This window comes from Sphaerodactylus townsendi, linkage group LG06 (assembly GCF_021028975.2).
Source record: "Sphaerodactylus townsendi isolate TG3544 linkage group LG06, MPM_Stown_v2.3, whole genome shotgun sequence".
NCBI classification, from domain to species: Eukaryota; Metazoa; Chordata; class Lepidosauria; order Squamata; family Sphaerodactylidae; genus Sphaerodactylus; species Sphaerodactylus townsendi.
In genome coordinates this window covers 28,953,988-28,978,057 of record NC_059430.1, presented here as the reverse complement: position 1 = coordinate 28,978,057, position 24,070 = coordinate 28,953,988, and the positions used below count along the sequence as shown (strand labels likewise).

The 24,070-nt window shown below is 42.5% G+C and overlaps 1 protein-coding gene across 2 annotated transcripts in view; it reads left to right on the top strand.

The window, feature by feature from the left end:
* DGKI (diacylglycerol kinase iota) overlaps positions 1-24,070 on the top strand; it is a 308,979-nt gene that overhangs the window by 156,848 nt on the left and 128,061 nt on the right. For both annotated transcript variants that reach the window (XM_048499948.1, XM_048499947.1), the window contains exons 7-11: positions 2,561-2,632; positions 5,265-5,381; positions 13,365-13,439; positions 15,919-16,014; positions 16,296-16,378. In XM_048499948.1, the coding sequence (XP_048355905.1) occupies positions 2,561-2,632; positions 5,265-5,381; positions 13,365-13,439; positions 15,919-16,014; positions 16,296-16,378 (443 nt within the window). The remainder of the gene's footprint in view (positions 1-2,560; positions 2,633-5,264; positions 5,382-13,364; positions 13,440-15,918; positions 16,015-16,295; positions 16,379-24,070) is intronic.

Here is a 24,070-nt window from a genome sequence, read left to right as displayed (position 1 = left end):
AGTTTGGGATTTATATCCCCCCCCCTTCTCTCCCTGTACAGGAGACCTCCAAAGGGGCTTACAATCTTCTTGCCCTTTCCCCTCACAACAAACTTGCTCTGGCCAGGGTGGGTGGGACTGACTGAGAGCTAAGAAGAACTGTGACTCAGCTCCAAGGTCACCCAGCTGGTGTGTGTGGTGGAGTGCACCAGGCTAATTTGAATTCCCCAGATAAGCCTCCCTCCCACAGCAGAGCGGGGAATCGAACACTGGTTCCTCCAGGATTCCTCGAATGCACTTGCTCTTAACTACTATGCCACTGCATAGGAAGGTTTGTTGTTGTTGGCTGGGGGGAGGGAAGGATAGAGATGTACGCCAGCGACCGCGACGCATCGATTGGAGTACACCTGATGGTCGCCATTGCTCCCCCCCCCACCCTGGCAGATTTGGAGATATGAGAGAAAGAGAGTAGGGCACTCAATACAAAATGGCACAGGCATGGATTTTGGGCCAATCAGAAAATAATACTGGAAAGGTTTGGAAAGATAAAAGGAATCTTTTTTTGCAGATGTAAAAAGAGGTGGATGCTTTATGGGTTTTTCATAAGCATCTAGTGTGCCACCTAATGTGGGAAGAAAACTCTGACATGATAGAAAACTAGTGGAGGGGCACTTGGCTAGGTTGACCAACTTCTTGGAAAGAAAAAAATCCTGTCCCTTAATAATAGAGGCTTAATGGGTTACATGTGATGTGTAGTTATAATGTGATGGTGATTTAGAAAATGACCTGGGTGCAAAAAAAATCATTGTTTGAGTGCCGTGGTGGGGGAGGTGGCTACTGCTTACGCATATGGGGCAGCGCAAACTCAAATTTTGTCCCCGGGCTACAGTTTGCCTAGGTACGCCCCTGCACATTATGCTAAATAACAAAGGAAGCAGCTAAGAGATTCTCCACGGCCAACCACTCTTTGTTAATGTGATTGCTTTGAAACCTTCCTCTTTTCTTCCCAGAATAAAGGGTTGGTCATTGATATGAAGCAGCTGCTAAGTGCAAGCAGTAATGAAGGATGATAATGTTGTACCTGGCTGAACTGCAAATCTCACTGCTGCAGGAGATCATCAATCCCATCGGTGACTGTGATTCAGATAGCTCTAACTTTAAATATGCTTGAATAACATGAAAATTTCTAATTACAAGTCTGCAGACCAGACTCCTCGGGTTAACCTTATCTCATGTTTTAAGCCAGGGGTCCTCAACATTTTTGACCTTGGGGTGCTGTGTGGTTTCTGGGCTGTATGGCCGTGTTCTAACAGCATTCTCTCCTGACATTTTGCCTGCATCAGTGGCTAGCATCTTCAGAGGATCTGATAGTAGGAAAGCAAGTGGAGTATATATACCTGTTGGAGTATCCAGGGTAGGGGAAAGAACCATTGTCTGTTAATAAGTAAAAGGTGCAATTAGCAAGCTAGATTTACATGTGCTGAGTGGGATCCACCCATTAGCATGTGAGTAACAGTGAGGATAGCAAGGTCAATCGGTGAGGTCATTTGAATACAAGTAGCCTGGCCTTTGTTCCCTTTGATTGTTTACTGTCTATAGTCATCCTGTGTTTGTGTGGAGCTGATTAGTCACTGTCTTGACTCTAGTGAAAAGCCTTCGACAGTACATTTTTAACCTTGTGGGTACCTTTGAAATTGTGACACAGCATGGTGGGTACAGCCACAAGAGGCAGGTGAATTGCTTCCTTGTTATATTCCTCTGGTTCTAAAAAAGAGCAAAAGAGATTATTCACACTTTGATTTGAAAATACTGATCTAGGAACTCTGGCTTTTACCTGTCTGCTGCAAAGGAAGAAGGGAGGGGTAATTTCAGGGTAGAAGCAAAGGGTTCTTAACCTTCCTTTCCCCTTGTGAATATAATAAACATTTGTTTGAAAATCCTGGTGGGAGCTGCAGGGGCAAAGAAGAAGAGAATGGCTAAATACACCTGGCCACCCGGTTGGTCTTCTGCCCCTGCAAAATGCGCCCAACTAATGTGCAGTTCAGAGGCAATGGCACCAGTTGCCAGACCTCCTGCTAAACATATGGAGTCAGTCACATAGCATGAACTAGTCTGTTTCACTTTGCAGGGATGCAGTAGATATGGAAGAGATCTTTGTAATCCAATCCAATCCAATCCAAAAACCTTTATTAGGCATAAACCAGAAGTACCATACATTCCAAATACAAAAACAGGATCATTGTTATATATCATGTAGAACATGGATTAAAAATGTTGCAACTGCTTCAGAAATTTCTCCATTAAGGCTGTTCAATAGCTTAGACATTTTTAGTTTGTCTGAGAGAAACATAAATTCTAGAGGTAGTAAAGCTCCCAGATCGGTTCTAATATCATTATACCTTGAACAGTAAAGCAGGATATGAGGGATTGAGTCTATAGCATTGGGACAGTACCAACAGCAATGCTCACTTTGTGGGATGTTAAGGAAACAATGATCTTTGTAATTTTTTTTTTGCTTTGTGGTTGTTAAACAGCAGATTAGCCAAAGCTCATTTTAACCCAACCTTTCTTGTCATCGCAGGGGTTTCAGCAGAAATTCTCCTTTCACAGTAAAGAGATTGTGGCCATCAGCTGTTCATGGTGCAAGCAGGCGGTAAGTGACTTTTACCAAAGGGAGTTGGCAAATGTTTGTAATTATTTTGTCCGCATGACTTGAGTTTTTAAATCAATTAACCTTTATTGGCATAATTACACAGTAGCAAATACAGTAACCCCTTTATGCACCATTGTTAATGACTAAACTTAAACATTTTGCTACCGGCTCTAAGATCTCTTTACAGTCTCCATTCAGAAGGAATATAAGTATTTGATTATCAGCTTGCTCATGGCTTGAATTGTTTGGCTTTAATGCTGCAAGGTAGTATCCTATATCCAGTGCATCTATCCTGTCTGCTTTTCTCCCCAACAATCTTGTTTTCTTAAAAGCTGAAAAGCTGGCTGAGGGGTCAATTGATCAAATGAAGATCTTACATCTTACTCTATCCATGAAAACCTGAAGTGGAAGTTAGAGTAGCCTCAATTTGCCTCAGGGCAATATGGGGAAGGAAGGGGAAGTGGTAATCCTTCAGCTCTCCATTCAGTTCCTCTATTTGAAACTGTCTCTGTCATTCTATTAGCATTAAAAGGGAGAAACAACCCACCGTCAATTTTTTTACAAACAAGCATTGCTCGCTTTAATATGCTAAATTAAATGCTGAAATGATGCATAGCAAAGCAGAGAGAGAAACCAGGTGGTAGTTGAAGGGTTTAAATCAGGAGTTTCAAACATGTGGCCTGGGGGCTGAATCCAGCCCCTTGAGAGGGCTTATCAGATCCACATGCCAGTTGAGGCAGCCCCCTTCCTTGCTCCCAATTTGGCAGCTACCCCACCCCACTTTGGGCTTGCCAGTTCAAGCATCCACCCACCATGCTCCTGATCTGTCTTGGTGAGCCACCCTCCCCACCCTCCGTGCCATTTTGAGCTGGCAAGGCTGCTGCAGGCTCCTCTCACCAGCTGAGGCTTCTGCCCCCCATGTCAACCACCTTCCCCAATGCCACTGTGGGCTCACCAGCCAAGGTCGCCACCCACCCAGCTGAGGCAGTCACCTTACCCTAGCTAGCTGAGATATCCACCCCACCCCCCAGTGCTGATCACTTCCTCCAGTGCTAATCCACGCTAATGAGGTGGGCTCACCACCTAAGGTAGCCATGGCAACTTCCAGTGCTGACCACTTTCCCGGGACCATTCTGGGCTGGTGAACCCTCTGTGGCCTCAACAACCAAGGCACATCCCCCACCCCCCTGGTGCCAATCTGGGCTGGTGAGCCTGTTGTGGGCTTGTCAGCCAAGGCAGCCAACACCCCCACCCCCCACCCCCCACCCCCACCCCCCACCCTAGGCCCAGTCTGACCAAGTCACATTTGTGCTGTATCTGGCCCTCACAAGAAATGAGTTTGACACCCCTGGTTTAAATCCTTGTTCTTTTTCTTGTATGGCTGATTGAGGCCACAGGAGCCTGCAATTCTCATTTTGTGGAAGGAACCAGAGGTATGTCCTTTATCCTTTCCATCTGAAACTTGATAGAGGATATAATCCAGAATTTCAATCCTTTTTTGTGTGAGAAGGGGAGAGGGTTATGAACTCTTCTACTTAGGAGTCAGTCGCTTTTTTGCTGAGCGTACTGAGGACAAGAGAAATATCACCTTCCTTTTTGAAAACCTTTGAAACTAATGAAATGGCTTTTTTCCCTTGAAGGTTGGAAAAAAATAGTTTCCAAAATGGAGTGTAAAAACTGTCAGCAAAGTAGCAGAAAGGAGACAATATATTGATCCACCAGGAGAAGAATAAGACTTTAAAAGCATTCATTCACAGCAGATGCTCCTTAGTTGTGTTTTTGACAAGGTGTAATATTTATTCTAAGCTACCGTATTGATTCTCTGTGACAGGAAACGGGTAAACAAAACTATATAAATAACATTGTAAAGAGCCAGCTTTATTTCAAGTTCTATTTTAAATACAGAACTACATTGGCAAGTGGTGTTCCCAGTATCTCTTGGGATCCATTGGTCTAGAGCAGTGGTTCTCAACCTTCCTAATGCCGCGAGCCTTTAATACAGTTCCTCATGTTGTGGTGACCCCCAACCCTAACATTTATCCATTTTACAGATGGAGAACAGTGATGCAGAGAGTCTTAGGTGGCCCCTGTGAAAGGGTTGTTTGACCCCCAAAGGGGTCCCGACCCCCAGGTTGAGAACCACTGGTCTAGAGCTGTTGGAAGGCTGATTAAAACACTGATCTTAATTGACTTCAATTGTCTCCTCCCTGCCCCTGCTAAAATATGTAGCATCACTGTGTTTGTGTATAACTGATCCCTGCAAAAACAAAGGAATAATCAGATTTGTGACCAAGCAAACTAACAACTCACAATAGCTGTGAGAAAGATGCAGATTGATGCTTCATATTTGCTGGGTTTGCATAGGAAAAGCAGGACCGACGAAGGTGTTTTTTTATTGTTTCCTTATGAAAGACATCTACAAGACCTCTCCCTATCTTGAAAGTTCTCTTCCTGAGACCCTGGAGTGCTTCCGTCAGTCAAAGTAGACAGCACAGACTTTGGTAAACCAATGGTCTGAGTATAAGTCAGATTTGTGTGTTCATGTTGCAAGGTTTGGGGCTTTCCCCCTCACGCCTGTACATGTTCCTTCTGAGCTCTCTCACTAATGCCTCTATTTTTTTCTTTCCTCAAGTTTCACAATAAGGTCACCTGCTTCATGCTGCAGCACATTGAGGAGCCATGTTCTCTAGGGGCTCATGCGGCAGTAATCGTACCTCCCACTTGGATCATTAAGGTGAAGAAACCTCAGGTAACTGCATGCCCATGTCTGTTTTGACACTGTTGGTTGGCTCAGAGAAAGCTTGGCTTAAGCTCCCGACTTACCTTCAGGAAGGTATGCGTTCCTTTTCTTTTTTTTCACAACCCCACTTCCAACTGCACTCAGCATTATGGTAGCTGCCTTGGGAACGTTTAGTTAGGACTGCAAGAGAAAGATATTGTAAGCTGAAATAAATGATGCTTTTCATGTTTCTTCTTTGTAAGTATTCTTTTATGGTGCTGTTGGGATTTTGGGAAGCCTGAATGCTGAACTTCAAGTGTTGTTCAAAAGCAACCATGGAATTCTGAAAGGAGAATAGAAATTGAGAGAAGTAGGAGAAGAGTTTCAATTTGCCGGATTACAACCTGCAGATCCTGTGTATATATCGAATATTCCGAGCAGCAGAAAAAGAACTTATTTACGGAGACTCTGGTTTCTCTATTCTTTACTCATCCCTTCCCTAACTTACTAGAACAAACAGAAGTCTCATTTCACCCCCAAAGGAGGAGGGGGAGGAGGGTGGGCAAAGGGACCAGTATAGGAATGGGGTGAATGGTGGAGCAACTGCATCCTTTCCAAGTGTCTTCTTGCAATTTTGAAAGGTGTAGGCAGGAAGTCTCAGAATTATGGTCTGGCAACCCAAGAAGAGACAGGGATGCCAATATAAAGATGAATATTGTTTCCACCCAGATATTTTAAATAAGCCAATTCAGTAACTACCACTTCTTCTTTAGTTGTGTGAGATTTTATGTTGTTAAACTGGAATTTGTATTATGAATGTTGAAACCACCCTGAGCCCATATGGGGAGGGGGAATGAGTGAGTAAACAAACAAACAAACAAACAAACAAACAAACAAACAAACAAACAAACAAACAAACAAACAAACAAACAAACAAACAAACAAACAAACAAACAAACAAACTTTTTCTTGTTGATTTTCATATCAGGTGTACATTACAAAATTTTGTAACAAATCATTTAAAATGCAGACTTAAAAATGTTCCAGTTCCTTCTTTGTACCATAGAGATTTCAGCAAACGGTGGGATTTTTTTCTTACATCCTTATGCGATACTTCCCTTCACTGCAGAATTAGGAGCCTTTCGATTTCAAAAGCTGGAAGCCCTGTTTTTTCTATCCCTTTTCCTATGCCTTTCTATTTTTCCTATGCCTTTCTATTTCAAAAGATGGAAGCCCCGTTTTTCCTAAGCAAAAAAACATTTATTTAAACTGGTCTTGCCCAGTCCAGATGCATATCTGGCAGTGATATCAACTTTGAGAGTACTTTATCAGTCATGATCACAGAGGTCACATGATCCAAAAGGTCCTTTGTTCTTGTCCTGAATCCTATGACACTTACTTGTGTGATAATCTATTTATCTGTTCATGAATATGTGGTTCTCGTGTATGCCAGATTCTGCATTGTTCTTTCTTGGAATATGGTTTAGGTGCCCTCAGCAATGACATTTTCGTGTGCTCGGTAGTCAAAAGGCAAATGTAGATAATGATTCTCAAGTGGTAATTTATTACAGTGGTGGCATAATCTCTTAGTCAGCCAGCTGTCTGTATCTTTCTAGTGCCAAGTGGTAAATAGAATTTTACCATGCTTGTGATATAGCAGTCATGTATATAGTCAGTTTCACATTTTGAGAAGTTCCTGCCTTCCTTTTAAGCATCTAAGACAGTGATGTCGAACCTTTTCGAGACTGAGGGCCCAAACTGCAACCCACAACCCACTTATTTATTGCAAAGTGCCAACCCGGCAATTTAACCTGAATACTGAGGTTTTAGTTTAGAAAAAACAGTTGGCTCCAAGGTGCGCATTACTCAGGAGTAAGCTTGGTGAAGCAACCATGCAACGCTTCGAATGGGTGAATCACGACCCTAGGAGGGTTTATTCAGAAGCAAGCCCCATTGCCAGCAACCGAGCTTACTCCCAGGTAAACGATCGTGCCCAGGCCAGCCTAGATGTGTGTGTGTGTGTGTGGGGGGGGTGATTTTCCGCCCCCCACATGACAAACTCTGTGCTCACGTGCCCACAGAAAGGGCTCTGAGTGCCACCTCTGGCACCCGTGCCATAGGTTCGCCACCACTGATTTAAGATATAGGTGAGATTTTGACATTATGATTTCCAGTATATCATCTAAGGTTGGAGAGCCAAACACATTTAGGATGATACCTCTTAAAGCATGTAATCTTTAAGAGCTGAACACTCAGAGTATTGGGGAGGGGTCGGGGAATCTGGCCCCTGGTAATTTTCAGATGTGCATTTAGAAGAACCTCCCTGAAAGTCTCTTTTGGAGTACACATATGCTTTGCATATATTTATTCACACACATATATTTTACTGATCATTACATATATAAAAAAGAGGGTAGGTGTGAGACCACTGGCCATGATTCTTCATCCTTGATCAATCCACGATCCTTTGATTGTTTAAATAATGATAGTTTGTTATTCAGAGTAGTCAGCTTAAATAACCATTCAAGTTATAAGCAGTTGCCCGAGAACTTTGGTAGATACAATCCCATGCCGAGTTGCAACTATCTGAGTGTGCTGACTTGGTTGGATTAACAATGTAATTGTAAGGAGAATTGCCGCAGTCTCAGCCCCATTCATTTCAATGGGAGAGTGGAGTAACTGTGCATAGGATTCCACTGCTGGACTGCAGCTCTGTCTAAAATTGCACCTTTGGATCAGAGTAGGACTCTGCAAAGATGACATATACATTTCCTAAATAAATAATCAACAAGTGAACCAACCATCACTTCTTCTGTACAAACTTAGCTCAAGCAGACACTGACATTGATGACTGTGGAAACTACATTGCTTAGAATTAAAGTCAAGCCCTGCCCACCAGCCCGATCTGGATTGGGGAGTTAATGTTGTTGGTTGCTCATTATATTTCAATTTTCTGACTCCTCCAGAGCATATGGCTTTCACCACCACTTTAGTTGGTAATGTGACGTTGTCATGTCTGACATTTTGTTGCTGGTGTTCTTTGGTGCCTGCTGCAGCAGAGGGAAGGGGAATGCAAAACATGATGGTTGATGTTTCTTGTTCACTGGTTATCACCAGAGAGAGAAGTGGGGAGGGAATGGTTGGTTAATTGTCACTCTTTCCTGTGCCGTGTAGTGAGACCTTGAATTCTCTCCATCATCCTCATAAAACCTCAGGATCTTTGCCAAGCTTTCCAGTCTTTCTAATGTTGTCTTCAGCCTACTTCTCCATTCCACTCCATTAAATCATTTGCAGAAGCCACAATGGCAAGTTGACAGGCTTATTCTCTGCTGCAATGGCCATAGCTTGTCTCAAGGCAAGTCAGGCCCATGTCAGGAAATGGAGTTTCATAATGGGGTCTCTTTCAAAACAGCCTCTATTCCTTGCCCTCCTACCTCTCTGCCTGGGACATATTTCAGCAATTGAAATACTTAGGATGGGTGGTCAGAATTGGGCAGAGGGGTTGGGGAACTGAGGTTCTTCTTTAAGTAGCTGGACCCCTCTTCCTGCTAAGGGGTGCCAGAAAGACACAGGGACCATAGACTGACCTAAGAGTAAGACACTGCTCCACACAAAATGGATGCCTCTCAGAGAATTTTGAGATACATCTCGTGTGTCAAGCATGGGCAGGAAGATGATTGGCAGCTATGCTTTCCCCCTGGCCTGGAGGTTTGCTGGGAGGGGTAGGGAGGGAATTGGGAGGGTGCCCAGCATTTGGTCGTGGCCCACCCACCCAAGGCGGAGGGTTAGAGAGAGGGCAAGGGGATTTTCTTTTCTTGAGATTTATCTTCTTGAGGGCTAAAACTTGAGATTTGCCCATTACTCCCTCTTCTTGACACACCTTCACCAGTTTTTCTTCTTGACATTTATCAAGAAGAAAAGATTTATCTTCCCAAGATTTATCTTTTTGAGGGTTAAAACTTGTAAAATCTGTAAAAAATATTTCTGTAAGACAAAGGGCAATGAAGCCAGCTGAAAAAAATTTCGTTTCAGGCAGAAAGGTAATGTGCTTAGTGAAGCTGAAACACCTGGCAGAAAGAAGGGGATTGGCTAAGGTTTAGATAAAAGGAGCAGATTTTGTGGAGTGGGCATGGAGTAGGCGGAACTGCTGCATATGGTGGAATCTGTGTAGTGTAGCTGAACAACCCAGACTGGGAAAATATGGCTATGTGTCTTCTATTTGTCTTATGGCTGGAGAAGGTTTTAGCTAGCTCCCTAAAACTGGGCTAGGTAGGCTATTGTTTTGGTTTTGCCTGCACCGAATATTTGTTTTGTATGCTTCTGCTTGTAATAAATCTTTGAATCTAAGTTCTCTTGTGGTTCTTACTAACTTGATGAACCCATTGGTTATGCTACCTGCCTACCTCACAGGGAGGTTGGGTTGAAACTGGAACTCCTCTTGGAAATAATCCTGGACATTGGGAAACTTGAAGTCTTGCCTTAGGGCAAAATTTCTTCACTGGGAGTGGACAGAACTGCTTCTGTGAGGGTGGAAAAGGCAAGGAGGAATGGAAAAAAAGCAGGCTTTCCTTGTGTAGGTAGGGAAAAATCACATTTTGCCCTCAGACTCCTCAGGGCTTCTCTGATCTATGGCATGGTGAGTTCTGAAGAGGGGAAAATGTGCACAATTGTGAACCTGACCTGAAGGTAATGTAGACTTGACCCAAGGAGACTAAACATGTGCAAAAGACTTAGTCTCGACTGTCCTTTGGTCTCCTCACTGGTAACAAGATGAAATCCAAAATGGATACTGAATGCCAAGACATACAAAAAGAAAACCTTTCACTACTTTGTGTGACAGGAAGTAGGTAATTTGGTGGACGGATGATGACTTCGCATGCCCTGCTGGGTCAAGTCTCCCCATGCTACAGCTTTAAGAAAAGATGCTGAGAGGAAATTAAATTTGAAGTGGCATTGTCAGCCTGACTTTGAAAGCTCCAGTGCTCCTGGCGAGGTCTGCGTGTCCCAGAAAAGCAGAGTTTTCCCCTGAAATGTCATAATCTTCCTTGCCTACGATGTCTTACAAACTGTTCCTTTCGGAAATATTTAGAACACCTATTTCACCTACAGATCCCAATGAACACTTCTAATAGATAAGAGGTGAAGAGGCCAGGTGTGGGCTTGGACCCCCCCCCCCCCAATTTAGAGAATTGCATCTCATCAACTGCTATAGTTTTATTGTTTTTATTAAAAATGGATAAGATGAGCTTTGTGTACTGGCTTGAGCTGCCAAGCAGAGATATCAGGTTACAGCGGGAAGCTGAGTCCAATCCAAGAGTCAGGTTTCAGCATCAGAAGTCCAGTCTGAGGTCAGAATACACAGCATACACCAGTCAGAAGAAGTATTGCAGCAGTCGTGAGCTTTGTTGTGTCCAGGCCAGGATATTCTGTGAACCTGCTGGATATAGGCTCTTCCAGCATGTTAGGATTCATCCTGTGAAGACTCTGCCTCCCCCTGCTGCAGAAGGTGCCTTTGTTTAACAAGCAACTTCTTTGTTTAACAAGCAACAGTTCCCGATATCTCTGCCTTTGCTTCAGAGGCGGAGCGAGGCGAAACTGCGCCCAGGGCGCACGTTCGTCCTGCGCCCCCAGAATACCCCCCCTGCCCCACCATGTGATAGCCATGCCACTGCAAGGCATGCGCCCGGGGTGTCACACCCCACCTGCCCCCCTGGGCGCTACATCACTGTTTTGCTGACATGTGGGCTCAGGTGAGCTAGTTGCTTGAGTCTCTGCAGCTGGAGCAGGGCTGGAAGCACGGCCTGCTTCTATAGGCACTTCTGGCTGAGTTTTGACCTGGCTGTTCACCTGGTAAAGCCGACAGGGGCCCTGGCTGCTCCAAGCCCAGTCGTTGGTTCCCAAACTGGTCTGGACTTACTGGGCTCTGCTCATCCCCTGAAGACTCATTGTTCTCCAGGGGATGGCCCATCACACTTTGTGACTACAGTAATGCCCATTTGGGGCATTTTTTTTAAAAAAGAACATTGCACATATTACTTATACCATTGCCTCATGCTGAAGTCGAGTTGTAAAGTATTTCTGAGTATTTTTGCATTAGGGTCATCTATCACCTGTGGCACAATGATGTTTCTGTTGTACTGCAGCAACAGTATTAAGTCTGAACATAAGATAATGTTTGCAATGGTTGTTGAGGCACTTGTAGCTTACGTCTGTTCACATCTAAGTCTGGACAGACCGTACAGGTGAGCTTAGGGCACCAAGCTTTTAAGGGCACCGAGGGAGACGGAAACGGATTTCTTTGTTTACTTTTACATTGTTCATTTGCATGCCAAATACATAAAGGTTTGTTCTCATTTTTCTCTCTATTGAATGTGACTGGGTGGGGGAGCAAACTTCGTAAACTGCCTAGGGGAACCAAAACCCTATGACTTCTTCTCATCCATCCTTCCTGGTTTGGCCTGTTGCTACTAAGTCACATAATAAATGTGATGTCTTTTGTCAGCAGAAAAGGCATTCTAAGCAATGTTGGCATTTAGTCAGGAGAGATAACTGCTAGCTTTAATGAACAGCATATCAAACTCTGCTTTTTGAAGACTTCGTTCATTTCAAATAATTTTGCTACTTGTTCTTTATACAAACACATCCACAGAGCTAGCTTTTAAAGACGTTTTGTGCAGCAAGAAAACTTGCGTTGATAGTTGAGAGCCAAACTAGCCATTGAGCCTGACAATCCAACCACAAATCTGTCCATTTGGTTTGGATCTCCTGGGTTGGATTCAACCAGCTTTTTAGTTGATGAAAATGGAAAGTTTTTGCAATGGAACTTGGGACTTTCACGTACAAAAGCCACGCAGTGTGGAGGCTGTAGAACAGAGGGGAATTGGGTGAGATTCAGTGAAAAAGCTAGCTGGATCCAGTCCTATCACTCCCTTCCACAAAGTCTGCCTTCAATCAAGAAAGACTTTTATCCATTAGAGGATGTCTTTTTCCATCAGAAAAAGGCATTTGTCATGGAAGGATGTCTTTTGCTGTTGAAGAGAAATTTAGCAGAAAATGGTCAGAGGATGATCCACCCCTTTTGACTTCTGTTTGAGGATTAGGATTACACCACTAGGGGGCAGGATGCTAAATCCCCACCCCACCTCAGGTTCATCTCCCCCACTGCGACAAGTTTGACATGGAAATTTACACTGGGGAAATGGCATGCAGACAGAAATCATCCCTCATGATCTAATAGTGTGGTCTATCTACAGGTTTTTGCATGTACTGTAGCAGTAGCAATTTAAAGAGATGGCACATCTGATGATTGACTTTCAATGTATCATTCAGTGCCGTCCTGAGCGGCATCGACATCTGGTGCTCTAATGAGTAGATGTATTTGACAGTCTGTTCACAAGCACTTTAATTGCATCCACATGTTACATTTTTAGGTGTTCACTTGAAAAATGTAATGTGTAAAACAGCCTAGAACATCTATATGATAATATGTGATGAGGACACGCGTGGTTTTGAGGTCATGTCATTGGCATCTCTACATCTTGGACTTTTGAAAAGTCCCAGAAGGTATAGCTTGCTTTATCTTGTTCTCCTTCACCTTTTTACATAGGTGGTCTCCACATCAGGAGACGAACCTGATTGGGCAGGAGACTGGAGCCCCGGAAGGATAACGGGTGTCTCCTACCCGAATTGGGAGGGTTGGCAGGTACAAAATGTGCTGTTATGTGAGTCTATGGGAGCATCTGGTTTCCTCCTCCCTCACAGCGTTGGAAAGTCTCCAGTTCTGAAAGTACCAGTCCAGTCTCAGTGTGTGGCTTTCTCCATAGCTGGTGGTGTAAAAGTGTAAAGCATGCGACGCATGTCTTTTCAAATTTGCGCATGTGTGCCGGCTGATGTCTCATTCTCCCAAGGTACTGTCAGAGAGGTGTTGCCTCAAGGGATGACCTCCCTAATGAGGTTGCTCTTTTCATAACATTTTTCATTGTTCTCCCTCCCCCCCTTTTTTATATACCACAGAATTCATTGAAAAATTCAACCAGGAGGAAGAAAAGGACATCTTTTAAAAGGAAAGCAAGCAAGAGAGGCAACGAGGTAAGGTTTTTAATGCATGAGCTTCTAAATTCTGGTCTGAAGTGATTCACGAAGTCAAGAAAATCAAGTGGTTAGGGTTTTCCTGTGGGCCTTTGTGCGTTATAGTCACAAATGTATTCCACTTTTTCATTATGCAAAATTTTTTGTGGGATTGCTGAAGGGAAAGAGTGCTTGGGAGCCTCCACAGAATTCCCCAAGATTCACTAAGAAGCAAAGATTTATATTTAACTATTGTATGTTGCAGAATAAGACAGAAGGTGACAAATGGTTCAGGACTTCTTTCTATTGACAAGTCAACAAAGTGGAGAAAGAATGCTTTCATTTGATTAACTTAGGGGAAGTTGGGAAGCAAAACAGTTTTGACGAGTGACTGAAAATAGAGCTGAATTGTGTTTGTGTGTGTGTGCGTGTGTGCGTGCGCGTGCGTGTCTAACTTTGCAAAAAGTTCAACAAATCTTCCCTTGTCTGGATAAATTTTGGAAGTTTAAGGGAGGTGCTACTGACAGACCCCATCTGCTATCCTTCTGCTGGTTTAACAAAATCAAATGCCAACACTCAGCAAATGGGACTAATAGGAAAAGAAGGGAGCTATAATTAATGTTTGTAATTAACTTGGTTCATTGTAAATGGCTTTGTGCAGTGTGGGAATAGGCTATAGAAATATAGTAAACAAACCACATGAACAAAACTGTTCACTCAGTCTACTGAATTACACAGATTACACAATCTATCTGTGCTGCCATATGACACTATCCTCCTCATGGGAAGAGCAGAGGCCTGGTCCCATTGTGTGTACTGGTACAATTTCTCTGAGCCTGGAACAAATGTAATAACTCCATTGTCATATCACATACATCTAATCTCGCGAGTTTATGAAAGAAGGTGTCTCAAGTCGATTATATCATGCTAATGGGTTTCCAGCCTGGGCTGGTCCCCCTAGGCTGCTCAACCCCTGTAAAGAGTATTTATTTCCTTCCTATTGGTTATGCTTTATTTATCTGTTATCTCCTTTTGTCCTCAATGTGGACCCAAAGTGGATTACATCATTCTTCTCTTTTCCTTGGTTTTTCTCTCCTCCTTACATACCTCACAACAGCCAGCCAGTGAAGTAAGTTAGGCTGAGAAATGGGCCCAAGGCAAGCCGGTGAGCTTTTATGGAAGAATGAGGATTTGAATCTGGGCCTTTCAGACTCAAACCCTTTCAGCACATGCAGAATAATGCACTTTCAGTCCACTTTTCACAATGGTTTGCAAGCGGATTTTGCTATTCTGCACAGTTAAAGCCAGCTGCAGAGTGCATTGAAAGTGGATTGAAAGTACATTATTCTGCATGTGCAGAAGGGGCTTCAGTCTGACTCTCTCACCCCTACACCATGCAGGCTCTCACAAACAGTCTTATCCATCTATGGGCTGCAGAGCTATTGCCTCACTTGAAAAGAATGCAGAAGCCATTTTCAGCACTAGGAAAAAACAACCCTGCAGCATAGGCTCCCCCACGGGGCTTGAGGATTCCCTGCTCCTAGCTCCTTTTTCTTTCCGGGGGCTCTGATCAATGGCAGGAGAAAAAAAGAAATAAAAATGGACATCAAACTGATGGTATGACATAATTTCCAGGGAAAACCTAGAAGTGATGTGAGTCCTCTCTAGGAATTATGGTAATCCCTAAAGAGACATGAGCCTATTTCTAGGGTTTCCCTGGAAGTGATATTATACCATTGTCAATGGCCACCCCCATGTCCTTGCCAACACAATCTCTTTCTGGTGTATCCATCTACCCAGATCCAGTTGCACACATTATTCATTGATATTGCAGCCTCTCCCTTGGCAACTGTTTGTACCTCTCTCATGGACAGTTTGAAAGATGTTGCCTTAATTAGTAATTAGGTAATGAGAACTGGGTGCATTGTTACTTCTGCCCTTGAAGTAGGAGTCATGTTACACTTTGGCCATTTCCGCACAGCTGAGGCAGCGGCTGTCCACCGGATTAAAGTAAGCTGGTGGAGTGTCGGTGTTGCTGATGTGATGACATCACTTCCAGAGAAAACTGAGAAGTGACAGCAGGAAGCTCTAGGAGTTTCAGGATGTTCAAACAGTTTTTGGCAATTTCTAGAACTGCCTGCCATTTTTTTTAAATCCCTGATGCCATTTGGACTGGTAGTGGGCAATGGGACCTTGGGATCCCCTGCTCTCACTGGGGGCATGACATTCCTTTGTCACTCCCCACAAACACATACACGCAGATTCACAGAGCTTTGTGGAAGACCTGTTGCTGAATGTTTACATTAACACTGAAATGAGCTACTGAATTTTCTGCAGGTTTTTTTTCTTAAAAAACTTTTGGGCAAACCAAGCATTTGTAGCAATGATCACAGGATCCCTTGGACATCTTAAAACAAGAATGGTTGGGTTATTTGTGGTTGCTGATTTTGTAGATTTGTTTGAAGATGAAATTTCTTGTATCATTTTTTCCTTTCTTCAGGAAAACAAAGGCCGACCATTTGTGATAAAACCCATTTCTTCTCCACTCATGAAACCCTTGCTTGTATTTGTGAATCCCAAAAGTGGAGGAAATCAGGTGAGCATGGAAAATGGAATATATTAATGAAGATTCAGAGAGTGAGTAGTGAACAAATGGGTCTTTACTAATTGATTTAGGAAAAGGAGACCTTTGTCTTGGACTATGTTGAAAGATTTAGCATTTTCCAGTATGCCATGGCCACACACCCTGGAAATTCTACAACACCACTTGCCTTGAGAGTAAATCAGTAATAAAGCTCATTCACTTTAACTTCTGTCTTCATTCCGAAACAAAGAAACATGTAAGATCTAAGTGATATTTTCCTCCTTCTTTTACAGGGTACTAAGGTTCTCCAGATGTTCATGTGGTACTTGAATCCACGCCAGGTTTTTGACCTCTCTCAGGAAGGACCAAGAGATGCGTAAGTTCAGAAATATTTAGCTGACTGAGTGTTTACTGGTCCTTAAATATGAAGGAAACATAATATTTGAAGCAGTCTTTATCACAGAATTTATAAGGTGTTCGTGATTTTGATCTTCACTATGACTTCTGCTGTACCTCATAATCAAGCAGACATTTTAAACTGAAGGCAATTCTGGAGTGGAGATATTACCTAATCCATTTGTGTTTAAATGAGCAACTATTCCTTGGAGTCATCAGATGTGTCAGTTGAATCTAACTCTTCCTATGCTTTTTGATACTCCTTGAAAAGTTTTTTTGCCTGAGATCTTGAATTCCTGCTGCTAATCAAAGTAGTAGTAGTAGAAGAAGAGTTTGGATTTATATCCCCCCTTTCTCTCCTGTAGGAGACTCAAAGGGCTTACAATCTCCTTGCCCTTCCCCACTCACAACAAACACCCTGTGAGGTAGGTGGGGCTGAGAGAGCTCCAAAAAGCTGTGACTAGCCCAAGGTCAGCCAGCTGGCGTGTGTGGGAGTGTACAGACTAATCTGAATTCCCCAGATAAGCCTCCACAGCTCAAGCGGCGGAGTGGGGAATCAAACCCGGTTCCTTCAGATTAGAATGCACCTGCTCTTAACCACTGGGCCACTGCTGCTCCAGGGCTAGGCAGGGCAGTGTTAGTTGTGGAAATAAACTGAATGATACTGTCTACAACTCCTCACAGTCAATGCCCTGTAGGAAAGCAACAGGCCCAAGACTGCAACATCTGGGTTACTCAACAACATTTTCTCCTGTCTTTACCAGTTAGAAATTATGATGTAGTGTTACTGTTCATGGGAGTTTAAGTTCAGATATTTCATTTGAAAAAAGATTTTCAAATGGGAAAATAAAAATGTTAGCTGTAGATTATTGGCTTCAAATTTTTTGGGTGAACTGCAGGTAAGGTACATTAAGAAATGCAAAAAGGACACAAATGTATCAGTTGCTAAAGAAATGGAGAGGCATTCTTTCAAAGTGGTCATGAAATGATCAAGATTGTGTTTTCTTTTGAGGCAATAATTTTAACCTCACTGGAATTATGCCCTACAAAAATTGTAGCCCATATGTGAGACCTTCATAGCTAATTGTTGGCTAAGTGGAGAATCTTAGGACTTCTATACCATTTGGTAAATTGTGGTGAATTATTGTTGGAAGATTTTGTGGATCTTCCTTTTGATACAACTGTTGTATGTTGTTGAAGCCGAACAGATGATGAAAGATTTATGCTAGAAATGCCAAGCTTCAATTTAATTTCATTTTTGCTGCTAAGTTAACATGGTGGAGCAACAGAAGTATTTTAATTAACACATGGCTAAAAAATTGCTAAAAAAGTAGACAAACTGATCTGACCTAAGAAGTGTTATCAAATTTCAGAAACACACTATCTCAGCTGCAAAATGTAAGGTTCTAACATGAGTCGACATCACTCAAGTTGAAATTGCATTCATTTCTGGACTGTATTAACAAAATTTACCAGGATTATCACTGTTAAATTATACCTTTGTTTTCACATCTGTTGCATAAAAATGGCATATACAAGTGTAATAAAAAAAACCCCAAACTGGGAATGCCAGTTCTGAGATCAACCAAATAAAAAGGCTGGCAGTGCCAACATACGAAAAGAAATCTAAAGTTATATATCTGTCTACATCCCTCTTCTTCATGTTTACTTAGAAGTAGATCCCATTGATTTCAACTGGATTTAAATAAGCATGGGAATAACATTTATTTTATTTTTATTTATTTTAAACTTTGTATCCTGTTTTTCAAGTATTAAAATAAATACAAAATAAAAATATTAATCCAGATGCATCCTTCTTTTTGCCCTGATGTTGATAGCCCAAGCTAGCTCAAAACTGCCAGATCTTGGAAACAAAGCATGGTCAGCCCAGGTTTTTATTTGGATGGGAGACCACCGAGGTTCACGGAGGTGGCCTATAGCAGACCTCTTCTGAATGTCTCCTGCCTCAAAGACCCTATGGGGCCACAATCCCCGGAGCCCCTTGGGGATGGGGCGGTATAGAAATTGAAATAATAAATAAATAAATAAATAAATAAATAAATAAATAAACAAACAAATGACCAAACAAACAAACAAACAAACAAATAAATACGTTGGCTGCAACTTGACAGCGTCTTTCCAATGTCTTCCTGCTTTTCACCCCAAAGGGACCAAAAATGGATCACAACAGCAAAAAAGTACAATATATAATCCAGCAAAAAACAAAACAACAAATGGCATTTTAGGCTGATTTGGGATTCTGTAGTGATTCTTGGGCTGATCCAGGATTCTCCAAATCCACTTGAAAATAGCTCATGACACATGGCCCAGGTCGTTTGCATCTGACATAGCAGAGCCATCCTAAGCAAAGTTATACTCTAACAGCCCAATCCAAAAACTGGGGAGAGGGGCAGTAGAGTAATTTCCAGGGACCGCACTGCCATGTGGCCTCCAAAGAGCAACTGGTAGAATGGGCACTGGGAGAGAAAGAGAAACTCCTTTCTCCACTGGGAAAGCTCATAGCGAGAAATGATTTACACCCCCTTTTTTGTGAGATAAGTCTGTGCTGCTGGGAGGGGGCATTTCCAGGCTGAAAGTGCATTGAGAACACCCCCCCCCTCCATGCCATGGTATCACAGTGCTGGCATCCGTGCCACTTTTGCCATTTCCAAAGCGGCTTCAGCCCTCTCCCACCCTTTGGATTGCACAGCAAGTCTGTTGCCATCAGTGAGAAAAGGTATTTTGTATTTTACAGAGATTAAAGGGGTTTTTAAACCAGAGAACTGGGAAAACATAACCACCAACCTATAAACGAAGCAAAAATTTGCTTCATTTGATGTGACGGGGCTCATGTTATTTTATTATCATGTTAGATTTATATAAAGGATTTTATCAGTATTGATTACTTCATATGGCTTCAGCTTGTAACTTTGTGTCAGAAAATTGAATTTTCAAAATAAATCTGTGGCTGCTGCCAGGTTTTGCCAGCAATGCAATACAGGGTCCCATCCGGGAGTTATTAAGCCCTGAAATAATTTTAGAAAGAGTAGCATTAGTGTCTAGAAACGTGTACTTTTTTTTTTACTGGATTTGCTACACATTTAACAGGAAGAGTTCTTTTGGTTTCAATAATTGCTCTTTTAGTTCTATGTAAACAGGAATTTACACACACAATCAATATTAGCCTTTAAAACTACAAAGTTTAATTATATATAAAATATCAAACATGACCACACTTGGGGGTGAGAGGGGAGGCAAGCTGCCCATAATATTGGGAAATCCATGACTGCCTTCCGACAGTTTAATGCCAGAGGAGTTATACCCGTCTAAGCCCACTGGAATTATTCTCAGAATGGCACTTTCAAGTTGTGCAGTTTACTAGTTTCAGATAAAATCAGGACCAGCCTGTTCATTAAATCACCCTAGGCATTCACCTAAGTCACCACAGGTGGAGGGGTATCAAAACCAGCCTTGTGATATCCTGCTCTTCCATCCAGGGTAAGGCACAGTGAGTGGCAGTCTCTGGCAGTGCCCTTGTCAGAGGCCCATGTTATTCTTCTTTCTCTTGGGCAGGGGGAGTAATGGGGGGGGGGCGTGTCCAGGTGTGTGGGTCTTCTCTAGGACTGTTTGCCTTCCAATCTTTCCCTTTTGGAAAATGTGATGCCATGGTGAAAGTGAAAGTGGTGGCAGCTTTCCTGCAGGGGGAATACATTTTCTTCAAGGGAAGTGATCTCTGTAGTCTGGAGATGTGCTGTAATTCCAGGGGAAGGAGTGATGTCAGTAGGGTATAATGCGATGCAGTCTTTCTTCCAAACCAGCCATTTTCTCCAGAGGGACTGATCTCTGTTGCCTTCTTAATATTAAAAGTGAGGGGACATGCAGACCTCCTGGCAGAGGGAGTTTGTGTAATTATGGGGCTGCCACTAGAAAGTCCTTCTGTTGTCTGGAGATCAGTTGTAATTCCTGGAGATCACCGGGCTGCATCTGAAAGTTGGTGTCAGAGGGATGCTATCTAGGTGATTGAAATGCATTCCTAACTTAATGTAACTGCTTGCAACTATATATCAATGCTGCTACAAGATATATGTAACCAGCCTGCTTTATGTTACCACTGCCATTTGGGGCATTCTTTCCTTGATCTTTACTTTATGGCTTCACATGCTCTGTAGATAATGAGGCTTCCCCCTGACACCCTCGTCCCATGAGATACGGGAGTGTTTCTGTTGTCTTGTGGGGGCAGGAAGCCAGGTGGCTCTCTATCACTGTCTGTCGCTGACCTTAGGGTGCCTCTGCTCCGCAGATTCTGTCTTACAATACCTCTTGGGAAAATGGGAGGGGGGACAGATGACGGGGATAAAGGGGATGGCAAAGTCCAGATTCGGCAGAACAGGCTTTGCCAAGCTTTTGTGCTCTGAGCTTATCAATAAATGCTGCTGATCAACAACACAGAGTCTGTTTATAGGCTTACGGTTCTAGACCTACCAGTTGGCAACCTCACCTGTTCCTCAGCCATGACAGACTGGCAAATATGGGATTTGTTGCAAAGTTATCACTAATGAAGATGAAATGGCAGCTTCAGGGGGCAGGCAGGCTTTGTGGCATAACATATCTCTGAGTTCCTTCCCCAAACTCTGCCTTCCTCATCAAATCTCCAAGAGTATCCCAAACTGAAGCAGGCCACTGTATAGATGCATGAAGCACACCTCATAAAGACACCTGTTAGGAGACCACGAGAAGTAACTGGCCCATAAACTCAGAGTCTATCTGTTTGACATTCATCTCTAGATCTCCACTCTGTGCCTGGGTCTGGAAAGTCAGATTTCAACTGAGCTTCAAGAGAGGAGAGCTCTGAGCCTCTCAGTTTTAACTGCCAAATGAGAATATGTTTACCACGAGCCACACTAACTACTAATGCCACACAGAAAACAAAAACAAAAACAGAAAAACAGATGTTTCATTTTGGAACATGCTGAACAAATTCAGTACAAATGAATTATGAATCAAAGGGTTTTGAAGAGAGGAAATTACCCCAGCGTCATGGTTCTGTTTTAGGGCTTTCTGCATCTTTGCAAATTCAAAGGATTTTTTTCACTTCCGCTAGAGGGTGCTCTTGGATTGTCAACTCGATCTCTTTTTTATGTGTGTTATCAGATACCATTGTGGACTATTTCACTGTTTTTAATTTTAGCATGTGTGAAAGAAAGTGACAAATAGCATCAACATAATAAGGCAAGATGATTGCTGATAGACACCATTTCAAGTTTCATAAGGCCGCAGAGACTCTTTTTTTTTGGTGGAATAGCTCAGTCGGAATCTATCATTTGTTATTTCAAAGATAAATGTTTCCCCAGCCGTATCCAATAACTACTCTAAGTTCTGAGATGGAGAAAAATCCTTCTTGCTAATTTGCTTCTGACGACCCTGAGCCAATAAGGTCCTTTTAGCCTGGTGCAGTTTGTTCCAATTGAGATCAGTCGTGTGGGTGAAAGAAAGAGGTCCAGGGCAAAGCTGTGCCCACTGGCAAATCTATTCTGCTCTGGCAGCAAAGCAAAATTAAATTTGTGTTAGAACTGGTCTTGACATGGGTAGAATAGAAGGTGAAAGCTTGAAAAAATAAGTCCATACAAGAAATCTTACGGTGACACACATTTGCCCTCATCACACAGCATAATTGGCCTATGTACAATATAAAATTAGAGTCCAGCTGCACCTTAAAAACTAACAAAATTTATTCCAGTATCACCTTCTATGAGTCAGATTTCACTTCTTCAGACGCATGAAGTACACATCTATGTGCGTATGTGCTAAGATTCATGAAAGCTGATGATGGAATAAATTTTGTTAGATTTATGGTGCCACTGGACTTTTTGCTTTGCATTACTGTTACAGGGTAACTTGGCTACCCATCTGGAATTATTTATTGAAGCAATAATAAGTTTTTTTTACTGTCTCTGTTTATCTTCAGGGGTATAAAGCTTTCATATTTTAATTCTGGTATCCTGAGGAAAAATGATGCCCTTTCTCCATCCATACTGAGTGATGGAGTTTAGTTTATTAGGCTCCTGCCTGGACTGTCACACTGAGCCCTCTTGACTAATGAACCCTGACGCAGCTTACTTCATTCCCTTCCTTCCCTCACATCTAGGCTTCCTTACTATGTGTGTTTAGTCTAGAAGAGTTTGGATTTGTATCCCCCCCTTTCTCTCCTGCAGGAGACTCAAAGGGGCTTACAATCTCCGTGCCCTTCCCCCCTTACAACAAACACCCTGTGAAGTGGGTGGGGCTGAGAGAGCTCCGAGAAGCTGTGACTAGCCCAAGGTCACCCAGCTGGCGTGTATGGGAGTGCACAGGCTAATCTGAATTCCCCAGATAAGCCTCCATAGCTCAGGCGGCAGAGCTGGGAATCAAACCCGGTTCCTCCAGATCAGATACACAAGCTCTTAACCTCCTACGCCACTGCTGCTCTAGTATTATACCTGTCTCTTTCTGTACTTAATCTTGGTCTCATCTGGCCTCAAGGGTCACCCTCCCTCATGTGTGGTTTCTTCCCAGCTTGGCACACCTTTCCCTGCCTTTTTGGAACTGGGATGGTAAACTGTTGGGTTGTGAGCTGAATTTTATCTTCAAATCAATTCTGTTTGGAACACTTGCCTCATTTTAATTGTGATCTGATATCCCCTTTTGTCTACAGTTTCACTCCTGTGTTCTCAAATATTATTTATATGGAGAGAATCTCACATGTTACATTTCTTTTGGGGTCTTGCATTTGATGGTTCAGTTGTGTTTTTATCTGTGTGTTCCCTAATTAAGGAGCTGGGGATTTTTATAGACTTGGTTTTAATGCAGAGACTTAACTACTCATGGAGGGATCAGTTGTGTGTGAAACAAACTTCCCAAATAATCCCAAGAATGAGGAACTTGTCTCTATGTTAATTCATGTAGCTGTTCTTTACCCTGTGAAATTTCAGAAGCAAAACCTAGTGCCTCCACAATGAACTAAGGGAAATCCTCTCCATCTTTTGCTTCTGACAATAAGTGACCCCTACAGCTATCTAAAGTTGGCTACTACAAGGGCCAACCATGGCTTATTTTTCATGGTATCAAGATGAAATTGGACAATGAAGGTAAAAAACAAGCAAAATGGTACAGTATTGACTGGACAACCATAACATACAAAAGAATGCTAACTATACCAAAGCTACTTTCAATAAGATCTGCTTCAACTAGTGCAGAAAGTGCAGCACACCTTTAATATATCTCCAAAGGTATATCAACGTGCAGTGTGAATACGAAGAGCAAATAACACAAAATATGTTCTGCCACAAATGTTACAAAAAGTCCGTCATTCAGATAAGCTCCTTATATTTAATGAGCATTTTTATTAAGTAGTATTTATTGTGTATATATGGAATAATTATTTATACAAATTGATATATGGTGTTTTCTATAAGTATTTAGCCTTTTTTCTGTCACATACAGTGAGATAGTGATCCCACCAAAAAGCAGGCGAGACCAATGATCTGCACTGGTTCCATAAAACAGACGTAACCAGGAAGCTTGTCTGCATGGTTTACTTTTTGTAACATGGCTGGCAAGATGTATTTTGTTTTCATTTGTTCTTTGTATTCATACTGCATATTGATACACCTTTGGATACATATTCAACATGTGC